This window comes from Rattus rattus, chromosome 7, assembly GCF_011064425.1.
Source record: "Rattus rattus isolate New Zealand chromosome 7, Rrattus_CSIRO_v1, whole genome shotgun sequence".
NCBI lineage: Eukaryota > Metazoa > Chordata > Mammalia > Rodentia > Muridae > Rattus > Rattus rattus.
The window spans coordinates 18,005,839-18,018,782 of NC_046160.1; the positions used below are offsets into that span (position 1 = coordinate 18,005,839).

At 40.5% G+C, this 12,944-nt stretch overlaps 1 protein-coding gene across 4 annotated transcripts in view; it reads right to left on the reverse strand.

Annotated features, from left to right (window-relative positions):
* Positions 1-12,944, reverse strand: part of Ltbp1 (latent transforming growth factor beta binding protein 1) — a 205,497-nt gene that overhangs the window by 115,074 nt on the left and 77,479 nt on the right. For all 4 annotated transcript variants that reach the window (XM_032908911.1, XM_032908912.1, XM_032908910.1 and 1 more), the window contains exon 6: positions 6,613-6,735. In XM_032908911.1, coding sequence (XP_032764802.1) covers positions 6,613-6,735 — 123 coding nt within the window. The remainder of the gene's footprint in view (positions 1-6,612; positions 6,736-12,944) is intronic.

A 12,944-nucleotide genomic window follows, 5' to 3' on the forward strand; every position in this document is an offset into this window, starting at 1 on the left:
TTCTCTTTTCATGATGTCATCCCAATCTGCCTTTCCTCTAGCCCCTGGTACTCACGATTCGATCCAACTTTTTGCCCTTCCTGCTTAGATGCACACTTTCACCTTTCCAACAGGACTGACTTCCCAGGTTAGAGGCTCTGAGAATAATCTGAATAATTAAGTCATATGGCGGCGGAAGATACAAGGGACATGGCTGGCTCTAAAATGTGGAGTTACAGCCTACCTGTCCTGTTAATTTTCAGGATATCTGCTGTGTGATGATGTAATTGGGAAATGTACCCTACAGTTTGCGGCATTTGAAAACTTTGTCCCCAATTGGCAGTGCTGTTTGGGGAAGTTTAGGTGGTAAAGCTTTTGCTTTGAGATTACACACACATACACACACACACACACACACACACACACACACACACACACACACACACTGAGAGAGAGAGAGAGAGAGAGAGAGAGAGAGAGAGACAGAGAGAGAGAGAGAGAGAGAGAGAGAGAGAGAGAGAGAGAGAGAGAGAGAGAGGCACATACACACACACATGCATCTTGTGGTTCAAGATGTGAGTTCCCAGTTTTCTGATTCTACTGCTATGCCTGATGCTTGCTGACTTGCCGTCCCCAACACTATGGACTCTAACCCTTTGGAAATGTAAGCCAAATTAAATCTTGTATTCCTTAAGTGGTCTTGGTTATAGTGTTTTATCAGCACTATGCATTAAAGATAATTAATGCACTTGTCTTTCCTGACCCTTTTTTCCACATTTTCATTTACATAACAATTTTATGGGTTTATGGAAAACTCATTTTGATTGGAAATAATAACTAAGTTTGTGTATGAACAAGGCTAAGCAATACGGTATTTAAACGGATACAGATGTCTGTTGTTTTAGGTGTTGTCTGGGTTTTATTGTTATTTTACACATTGATATTTAAGCCAGAGGACTTTGACTGAAGCTGTTTATCCTCTACGATATGAGTGGGGTTCATCCAATCTGTTCACACATTTACAGGAAAAAAAATACTGATCTGTACTGAGCAAAAATAAATTCTGTCAGTCAACTCCTTTCAGGAGCGAGCTGTTACATCAGCTCTTCCCCAGTGGAAAGTCTGCCACCTAGTCTGTAGATTTTAGACCCTTCATTCTCTGTACTTATGCTGACCAGTCAGTTGAAATCAATGTAACCTCCTCTTACTTATGCAAACACATGTATGATGTGCATGCATGTTCACACTTATGAGTGTATGCATTAACATATAAGAAAGTATATTCACTAGTATTTATTTTGTCTATGGGAGGGGTATTTCTTTCAAGGAATTGGCTCATGCACACACACTTATCCTGTTGGTTCTGGTTTTTTTGTTTGTTCATTTGTTTGTTTGCTTAATGCTAAATTATGTGCTGGCCAAGCCTCCACTTTCTTACTTATAAAGAACAGGGTCAGTGTGCACACTCTCCTATGATATTCTAAATCCTGGGCACACAGTAGACCAGAATGTATGTCCAGACACCTATAATAATACAAAACCCAGTTCTCTGTGTTCTATCAAGTCCATGTGTGCCCATCTCAACCATTACTTAGTAACAGAAGTTCAACCAAGAAAAAAGAGACACCACCTGCCATGCTCCCAGGGACTAAATCACCAACCAAAGAGCACACGTGGAACAACCTATGGCTCCAGCCACATATGTAGCAGAGGATGGCCTTGTCCAACATCAGTGGGAGGCGAAGTCCTTGGTCCTGGGAAGTCTCAATGCCCCAGTGTAGGGGAATGCTAGGGCAGAGGTGGGAGTGGGTAGGTGGATGGAGGAGCACCCTCATAGAGGAAGGGGGAGGAAGGATAGGATAGGGGGTTTCCAGAGGGGAAACCAGGGAAGGGGATAACATTTGAAATGTGAATAGATAAAATATCCCCCCCAAAAAAAAAGAAAAGAAAAGAAAGATATTACAAGTAAACTCATGGTTGAAGGATGGGAAGTAGATGAAAAAACAGAACATCCCTGAAGATTCCAAACCCACACAGGCACTGAGGGTGTGGATCAGTGGTAAAGCATGCGGAGGCCATGAGTTCAATCTCTCATGCAGCAGCAAAAAAAAAAAAAAAAAACCCGACAGAACAAAATAAGCAAAATAGCCTTCCCAAAGTATGCCTACTAAAGCCAACTCTGCTGTGGCTTTTAAGAGAAGTGGTAGACAGAACTGTCTGGAACCTTCCCTCTCCTGCCCACGCTCTGGCTTCTGTGCGAGGAAGCTACAAAAGCTCAAAGGTCACAGACTAAAAGTAAAAAAAAAAAAAGCTTAGCGCAGTGTAATGGTTCCGTCTGATTTCTTCCTCAGGCAGCATGGGTGCAAAGGTTCCTACTGCCTCTGAACGTTCTACCAGACGGCTGTTCAGCTTAACGGTCAGCACACCTTTACTGTAATGGGCCTGAGCGTATGTATTTTAAGTGTTGTCAGACCCACAGGCCCTGTTCCAACTGCCTAACCTCACTGTGATTACAACAAACGCAGCCTTAGACAACAAACACATGGATGTGGCTGTGTACCAATAAAACTTTATCTACAAATAAATATTTCCAGTAGGCTGATTTTATTCATGGACTGCAGTTTTCCTTACTGCTGACCTAGAACCCCAAATCTGGTTGCCCAAATCATAGTTTCACACCTCGACTCTTGATTATTAGTTACGTGATCTGAAGAAGTTTCTAGAACTCTTTGCTCTAATTTCTAGTGTGTGTGACATGAACAATAATTACACATTTGATAAAGTGAGTGTGTGAAGACTAACTAGAAATCATATAAAGGTGACTGACGTTTTAGAAAGGACTTGCCCTTCTTGTCTCATGACCTTGAGGGTGATGGTAGAAGCTCCTGAGTACCTCTCCTCCTTGGCTTCCTGTGTCTGTCAAATAACTCCAAGTTCAAGGGTAGAAAACATACAAAACATCAAATGCCCCAAGGCAGTTTGTTTTGATCTGGGGTACTTTCCTGAATCTCAGCAGAGGCATAAAAGCCTGCAGAAAAACGAGTGCAGCTCAGAAGGTAGAAAATCTTCCTCTACTCTTCTTCACATGACTGTGATAAGCTCAAGCTTTCACTTTGCCCCACAAGATAGGCAGGCGCAGGCTGGGAGGATACTGGTCCAGCTCCCTAAACCACAAGCACAGGTCTGAAGAGCCAGCAACTCTCAGCCATCTCTCTCCTCCTCTCTTCTTTTTGACTACACGAAGTCAAAGGGCAGAGAGCGGGCTAGGCAAGACGAACAAATGACTGCACCCTTTAGGTGGGGTCAAAGAATGCGGGGGTGTTCACCTCGCAGCAGCAGCATTCGGGAACACAGAGAGCTTCCCAGAGCTTCCCGAAGCTTCCCAGAGCTCCTTAGTGACTGCCAAGTACACTTCTCAAGAGTTCACCGAGTTAGCCCCGCATTATATGGCCCGGATATACCCCAATTTCATGCTGCTTAAGCAAATGCTGTCTCTACCACATGCTTGCACACTCAAGCTCTGGGGTGTGTGCGTGTGCATGTGTGTGTGTGTGTGTGTGTGTGTGTGTGTGTGTGTGTGTGTTTGCTCATTTCCCAATTTCTTTGCTACTGTTCCATGACAGTGAAGGATACACTATTTGTCCCCACTTACTGAGAACATCACATTCTCCCCTGATTCTTTCCACTGGCTATAGACCCCCTCATCAGTTTCTTTATATAGTTCATCAACAAATCTGGACAGATAGGTACAAATCACAAATTCTTAAGGAATTTCACACACACACACACACACACACACACACACACACACACACACACACCCATGATAGCACACGTGGTAAATTCACAGAGAAAAAAAAAGAAAGAAAGAAACACATCTGTGACCTCCATGCTGGTAAAGGGCCCAGTTTTACCTCTGAGCTCTAAACTGGAACACTTTACTAGCAACAAATATCACTTAATACTTATCATTTCAGCTGTTGCAGCTGACCCGTAAAATTGAATTATTTATTTTTCCAATAAGAATGGATGGTTGTTTAATAAGTTCAGAATTATTTGGGCAATGGCAAGGAAAATACATTCTAAAGAGCTGTGCAAGTGTTTCAAGATTCACATTGGCAGGTTTCTACAATTTCATTAAAACCTGGATGCCTGCCCTTCATGCTAGACATGAGATCTTGTCAAACTCTCACAAATCTGTGGCTGGTTCTCCAAGTTTACCTAATGTGCAACCTTCATTGTGAGAATTCTAACCAGACTGTGTAAGATAAAACTGCACTTACGACAAACACTGTATCAAAGGTTTTTAAAGTAATTATTTTTAACAATAATTACTGCTTACATTAGAAGCTGTTTAAATATTCATTTATATAGTTCAAAGTACCTGAAAGATACCTCTAAATTATCTGGATATTATCAACAGTTTTGTTTGCTCCCTAACATTCCAAATCTTTCCATCGGTTTTCAAATGTGCCTTGTATGAAACCTTCACAGTCTAATTTAACAAACTCCAAAATGTCCTCTGGTTAGGTGCCTGTCTGCTTCAGGCAAGAACCAACCATAAAAGAACACAGAGAGAGAAAACGAGAGAGGAAGAAAAGACTTACCCGTGCCCAATTTCCTAATCTGCATTTGTCAGTTTTGAAAGGAAAACAGGAGTAATTAGTGACAGCATTTCAAAAGGCTTAAATCCAGCAAGCAGGACTGTCGGTTTTTCATGACTTCATTTCCTCCCTAGCTCAGCTCAGAGAACAATAAACTAGACTTAAGCTGAAAGGCCAAGTCCTCATGAAGACTGTTTTCACTCGATCAAATGTGAGGCAGCTTAATAAACACCAAGTCTACATCAGAATAAAGTCAAAGTGCCTAGCTGGACAGACACAGGCAGAATGGTTCTTAAAGTTACCTCACCCTGCTGTGAAGTTTTTAAGTTTTGTATGAACATATCCTGTTTTTTTGTTTGTTTGTTTTTTTAATGTTGAGCACTGGCTGCTCTTCCGGAGGACCCAGGTTCTATTTCCAGCACCCACAAGACAGCTCACAATTGTCTGCAATTGTCCAGTTCCAGAAGGTCCAATGTTATCTTCTGGCTTCTGTGGGCACCAGGCATACATGTGGTACAAAGATATGCATGAAGACAAAACACCCATAGACATTAGAATACAGACTGATATTTCTTAGTCTGAATTTAAGGCTAGGGAGAGAGCTTATTTGGAAAGTGTTCACCCTGCGAGCATAGTAACCTGAGTCTGATCCCTAGAGTTCACGGAAGAAAAAGCCAGGTGTGTGGCAACTGCTAATAATCCCAGTGTGGAAGAGGCAGAGACAGGTGTATCCCTGGGACTCACTGGCCAACCAGTCTAGCCTAGTTGGTAAGTTCCAGGCCAGTGAGAATCCTTGTCCCCCAAAAGCAAGATAAATGGTACCTGAGATATGATACTTGAGGTTGTTCTGTAGTCTAAACACGTACATCACACACACACACACACACACATGCTACACACATGCATGCAATGCACACATGAATACAGTCAGTAAACATCACATATGCAGAGCAAACACACACGTATATCCATGTGCATATGCACACACACAGGTTATCCTCTTTAAGGTTTTTTATCTCAGGTGCCTCCAAACCTAATTGTCAGACAGATCATGTAATGACCACGTAAATGACTATACTGGATTCATTTTCATGAAGACATGGCCTATTTGGTGAAATCGTATTTCAATAGTATGTGGCTTCATTGGAGACTTTTACCTTTACTCTTTAGGAAAGAAAACCCTAGGGACATTCCTTAACTAGTAGCATCACTTTGAGGGCCTTTTGTAGATTTAGAGGACATCAGAGCAGAGCCAGAAAATCTGAAATGTGCAGGCTTTGAAATGATTTTCCAGGCTTTTCTAACTGAGAGAGTACAGTGAAACTTCATAAAAACAGACTCCAGTGACTCGGGATTTGCAGTAATTAAAGGCAGAAGCTGAGGCCAAGCTTGATTTAGCCTAAAGGTTTAAATATTTATGAAGGAAAAAAAATCTGTTTTTATCTCCCAAAACAACAAAAGACTGATACACCTATTTAAATAACCCCCTCTCTCCCCCTCCCTCAATTCTTCTTTCCTCCCTCTTTCCTTCCTTCCTTCCCTCCTTCCTTCCTTTGTTCCTTCCCTCCTCTTCCCCTGTCTTCTGTTGCTCTTGTTTGATTTTCATTTTTGAGACAGGGTTTCTTTGTTTAGCCCTGGCTGTCCTGGAACTGTCTCATACTGTAGACTAGGCTGACCTTGAATACAGGGATCCACCTGCCTCTGCCTCCTGAGTGCTGGGATCAAAAGTATATGCCACCATAGCCTTTCGAACTCTTCATTTTCATCCAAGTCTGTTCCCTCTTGTGATTCTGCCCTATTCTGAGTTTTAGTGTGAAGTATTTTTGAATGCAGTTAAAAATGCATCATGGAGAAATTCCCATAGTATAAATGTAGTTTACTAAATTGAGTTGGTCTCCTTACTCTTTCCATTTTCTACTAATGATTTTTTTCTTCCATATTTTCAATATTAGTTGAATATTCTCTTCTTTTAGATAACCCCCAAAGACACATGATTAAAATATAGAAAGGCGAATTGATTACTACTTACGAACACAACTTGAAAAGGTAGGGTCAGGCCCAAATCCCATTTTGCAGGAGCATCTGTAGCTGCCCATGGTATTCAAACACTCCCCATTAGGGCATACACCTTGTAGCTGACATTCATTAATATCTGCAAGAAAACATAAGGCTTTCAGATGGAGCAGCCAAGCCCTTGTATGCAGATTCTGGGTGTACTCATGTTCAATTTCTGTCTCACTGTAATACACGTAGTTCAAGTTAACAAAAGAACAGTAGGATTAAAGGAATTAAAATTCAAATGGCCAAATTGTAGAGGCATTTTAAGCCAGCAACATGGCTGCTCTGACAAGAGATCACATTCAAAGACTTTCAAGGTCCAGCCAGAAGGCGGATATGCCATGGATTATCATTTGATCTGGCTAGAATACAGACATGCTTTTAGTACACATCTTTAATCCCTTAACAATAAACGTAAGGTTAGTCTGTAGAAGGAAGCAGCCATTTTTAAAAGTGATGTGTAATTGAAAGGCAGGCAAAGTGATGAATCAGAACAAAATCTGACAGAATGAGTCAGAGATAGGATACACCCAACTCATAGGAGAACAGAATAGGAAAGAGGCTATTTAGGATAGCAAGGAAGAGGAAGGGTGCAAGGTGTGTAGCAGTTTTAAAAAGACAATCTACAGAGAGACCAAGCTAGGTGTAGGTGAAGACAGAACAAGCCAAAAAATGAGAAGGAGCAAGATTAGAACAGATTGCCAGAGTTAGTTTGAGACCAAGCAGAGCAATTCGGTCAGAAGTCGCAAGAAGCCAGTTTGGATCAAGTAGTATGAAGAGGATTTTTGAGCCAAAATAGTTGAGTTGAACCAGCCAGCCAGAGTTCAGAAAGAACAAGAAAGGTTGAGCTTATTTAGCAGTAAGTCTCCGAGACAACAATTTCACCTGGTCAATAAAAGTTACTTTTATACTGGATCTCTATTAAACATCCGCAGTTGTATTATTAGTTCTGATACATATACTATACTCCAGGTTCTGTCTTAGGTGCTGAAATGTACTAGCGAATAAAACTGACCAACAGGGTCACCTTTACAAAGCTTTTCTGTTGGTGTATTCTAAGCACTATGGAGTATACAGGGGGGCAACAATCCCCAGTCTGGAGGCATTGACATCCTAGATGTGCATAAAAAAAGGTGAACTGTGAAAGCTGTAAAGAATAATACACGTTACCTAAACTAGAACTGTCACAAACTGACAGTCAGTTCTGATATTGCTTATAGAGACAGTCAAGAGCTACCAAAAGAAGTTAGAGGTAGTGTTGGGGAGGATGTGAGACTTCCTCAGGGTAGAAGGTGTGTGTGTGTGAGGGGGGAGTTAGTGACGGGACTGGGTTAGAAGACATGGTCATATGGGTGGAGACAAAAGCATGAGCACAAGAGATCGGCCAGGGGAAGGGATCCTGGAAATGGCAAACGACACCACTGAATGGGAAAAGGTTCAGTAAGGTAATTAGTTGGGAGACAGAGCTGCTACATGACAGAATAGGTTTGACTCCAATCTTACTGAAAACAGAAAGATATATAGAAATGTTTTGATAAGGAAAACAGTGTTCCCAACAGCAGACTCCAGGATAGTTCACCTGGCCTGGCCAGCACATGGCTTAGTGAAGAGAGAACATAAAATAAGCCACTGAAGGAGTAGTGTAAATAGGAGGTTTGTGATGAACCATGTTAATGAACACTGGTTAATCAGGGAGGTGAGGAGGGCACAGTTCATTTTAAAAGTGAACTACTGACATGGCTTGGCATCCAACTGGGCAACCAAAGGCTGGAAAATAATGGAGAGGACTTGAAGGTGTCAGGGGCTTACTCTGAGAAAAGAGGAAAGGCTTCATAAATGGAGAACGCCAGAAGGTGAGGGATTCAGTTTCACAGTTCAAGGTCATATGATAATACCCAGGCATAAATACCCAGCAGTAGAAGATTCGGGAATAAAGTAAAAGGAAATACTATGCCTAGAAACAGTGATACCCCATGGGCCAGTCCCAGAGATAATCAGAAGGAGTTGAAAGAGAAGATACAAGTGTGGTGACTAAAATATAAAACAAAAGCTTTCATAGCCCCATGTAAAGGTAATCAAAAATGAAAAAAGAATACATTAAAAATGAAAAACTAGTAGCCATTTTTATTTGATCCAGTGTGGGCAATGAAACTTAACAATTAACAGATGTTGGCTGTTAGCGCTTCTATGTCAAGTAACTTTTATATCTTTCCATCAGGAATTCTTCTGCAATCTTTTTATAGAGCGTCTTAAACTTATTAATTTCCTAAATTAAGATTGGACACAATGATAGCAAAATATTACAGAATCTTCACATCAAAGTCAAAAACTTCCTTTGATAAATCATTACTTGAGAAAATATTATTGAAACATAAATTCTAGAAGAATTTCTAAGAAGTCATAGTTATCTACATTATAGATATTTCCTCTAAGCCACACACTTTTAACATTTCTAAATTTTTCATTGTGTATATTCATTGTATGAGGTATTAGATTCCATGAGAACATTTTCATTTGAGTATATGTTGGACGTTGATCAGTGTTTTTAGTTAATATGAGTGAGAAAAATGTAACTGGCTGCATGATGTACAAATGAGAAATTAGTGCATATGTGTTCTATAAGATGTACAGAGTGACAACTGGATGCATATGGAAACAGCTAAATTACAACCAGAAGAAGACCTGATCCAGCACCTGATGGTCCTATTCTTTATCAAGCTGTGTACTGTGCTATAACAGTCTTTTATATGCAGCATATAATTGAAACTTTTCCCCCATAACTCATTCTTCTTAAGAAAACCACCATGAAGGACCAGGAAGAGTGCCAAGTCCAGTTGGAGCTTACACAGTACAAGCAAAGACCTTATCACAGTATCCAAGTAAAGCCTGAGGTTTGGGTAGCCAGCCAGTTGTGATCCGAAACACTGGACAAAATCTCTACTCTTCTGTTCCACCCTCACATCTCTTCATGGTTACAATTGTTAGCCTTCTTCTATTCAGTGGCTTTTCTACAACACACTCCATGACCACTTCTTAGCAATCAGAACTGTCCTTTGTTACAAGGGTTTTAATGCATCTGTATTCCAGCCTCATTGTTGGCTGTCAGGTCAAAGTTGAAGGTCCTCTATTTTCTGACTCATGTCTAACTGCCTCCGTTATAACAATTGCTTTGTTAAGGCAACCATATGCTTTCCAATGCTTCTTCTTTGGACCTCTTTACCACAGCTAGCAGGATTAACCACGATGCCTTGGGACTTAGAAACTATGAGTTAAAAAGAAACAAGTGAGAAGGACTGAGAGACCTACAGGTGTAAATAGAAACAGGCAAGCTGGTAGGGGGAGGGGCATGAAAGATTCCCCTGGTTTCCACTACTCTGGTCATGTTGGGCCACCAGTACTCTGACTGCCACGGCCCCAACTGACCCTAGGAACCTTGCTTGAAATATGGCCTTCCTGAACACACTCACAATTGCCAGAAAGACTCCTGCTTTCTTCAGCAGCTGATTGGTGTATATCTTAGCATATTTTCTACAACATCACAATTAAAGATTCATTCTATTTTGAACTTTCTTCTATTTATTTTATATACACTAAAATATCTCCATCTGAACTACACAGCTAAATGTCCTTAAGTGTGCTAGTTATATGAAAGGGTTTAGTGGAAGAAAGAGAAGGGAGAAATGTTATAATTAAAATACAATCTCAAAAATAAACAAACAAGAGAAGAAATACATGTGTGCATACACGATATGGTCACTATCAAGGTCATAATTAATAACATTCCCAAGAGGTCTTGAGAGATGACTTGGAGGTTAAGAGCTAGTACTACTATTGCAGAGGACCTCAGTTCAGTTTCCAACACCTTGTTGGCTACTCACCCTCAACTCAAGTGTCAAGGAGACTGGACATTCTTTCCCTTCTACAGTCACCTGAATTCATGTACATACCCACATAGAAACATGTACATAATACATATAATTAAAAATAAATGAATAAATAAAAATTTAAAAAAAAAATTTCATTGCCTCAGAAAGTGTCCCAGGTGATATCACAGTACCCATGGCTGGAAATTATTATGACTGCTGTCACCTTGCCTATTCTTTAATTGCACATAAAATGAATAGTATTGTTCATTTGATCTAACTGTCTTACTATTTACTATACAGTGCTTCCGTGCTGTTATATATAGTAGTTGAGTCTTCGCATTGTGTGTTGGATGTTATTCTGTGAGGAAACCAAACCTAACCATTCAAATATTACATCTGTTAGTTCCCATTTGGGGCTGTTGTTATCAATTATCTGTGGGCACTCACAAATACATGTGTGTACAAGTATATATGGGAATAGACAGGAAGACTTCAGTACTCATTCTCTTGAGCATGTATTTACATGTTTATATTTATTTTAAATAGTTGTCCAAAAGCTATGCCAATTTCCACTCCCAGCTGACAAGTCCTTGTCAACTTAGTATCAATCTTTCTATTAAATTCAGTCATTTTGGAAGAGCACAGTGTTGTGCCATATGGCTTTAGTCTGTTGTTCTCAGATGAGGACTGACACTGAATATTTTTTAAATACTTCTTAGCCATTTAAATGTCAATCCTTCTTCCTCTACAATGGAAACACGTACAGAGAGTATTACAGGTTAGGGGGATTGCTGTCCTCTTGGGGCTTTGCTTTAATTTTGTTTGAAATGAGGTCTTACTCTGTAGTGCCAGACTAGTCTAGAATTTATTGTGCAGCTCATGCTGGCCTCAAACTCACAGAATCCTCCTGTTTCATCATTTTAAGTCTTAAGATTTCAGGTTTGAGCCACCATGCTCATATTTATGAGAGGGTTGAGGTTCTGTGCCCCTCAAAGGGAGATATGGTCTAATTCTGCCCAGAGAGCATCTGGTTTTCCCGGGGACTGGGAAACTCAAAGAGGATGGATACCAGAGATCCCCTTGACAAAAGATTGTCCTGCCCAGACTTACAGTGCACACTAAAAATTTCAGATGTGTGTGGGGGGGGACATTATAAAGTAAGGCAGTCTGAGGAACAGATGAGGTGAAAAGGACTATGTAACGCTAAGACAGTTTGGTTTACTCCTCTATGTCTATATCAACAATGCACAAATCAAGTTTTGAGAAGGATTTCATTCACAAATTTTCAATACCCATAGGTAACACTCATACAAGCAAAAACTATATAGATATGAACTCTTTTTCCTTGCCATCCTTTCTCCCATCCCTCCTATATCTGGAGAAGTAGGTAGATAGATAGTCTGTATCCTTTGTGTTAAAAGAAAAGTAAAAAGCAAAATATTATTACTTACAACTGTTCATTCAGTGCTTCGCAAGTTAATAAGAAACACGAGCAACTATTCAAAAGGCCTTCTGGGGTGGTTAAGTCCCTTTTAACTTTTCTAAATAAATGGAAGGGAACTGGAGATCCACAGGCAGATGAAGGACAAAACACAGGTTAAACTGAACGTACATCATCCAGATACAATAAGCTTAAGGACCACTCTAAGCAAAGAGGGTATGGAGCCAAAGTTTAACAACCATGTGAAATGTGACCGGCAAATTGTGAATTATAATTCCACCCAGACTTCAACTCCTAAGGCTATTTTCCTTATTTAAGAAAACCTTCTCCCAGCACCACATACATTCAAGAAGAAAATCTTCTAACTCGATTATAAACTATAAGTAGGCGACACTTGCCAAATACAATAGAGATCAGAAATCTCATATTTCACGGGGTCAACCACATTTCTTGAATATACTCAGACTAAGTCAAAAGTACTTTACTACTCAGTTTAGAAAACAAAATAGGTAAACAACTGGGTTTACTCCTTTTTTTCCCCCTCAGCAGGCCACCATTGTCTCTGAAAGTCCATAGGGTCCTATCCTCATTGGGAACAGAAGGACCACTACACATAGTACCACAATCGCCTGGCTTAAGAACCAAAACAGAGGGCCCAAGAGGGTGCACTCCTGTGGTCATCCACACACACAGTTCATCTCCAGCAGCTGTTGTGTTAGGTGGGCTAGGGCCTCACAGAGGCAGAGGGAAGAGGTATGCATGGCTCCGTGTCAAATAAGCAGCACTCGTGGAGCTACATAGAGCTCACAGAAAGATCTCCATTTTTCTCTCCTTACTGAAAACACTTGCAAGGGTTTCTCCCTATACACACTACCAGCGTAGCTCTGACTTTCTGCGAAGTTGAAGCATGCAGAACTGTGTAAGTGGTTGAAGACTGGCTAAATCGTATCACTTAACCTAAGATGAATGGTCTAAGAGCTGAGGATATACTCAGAG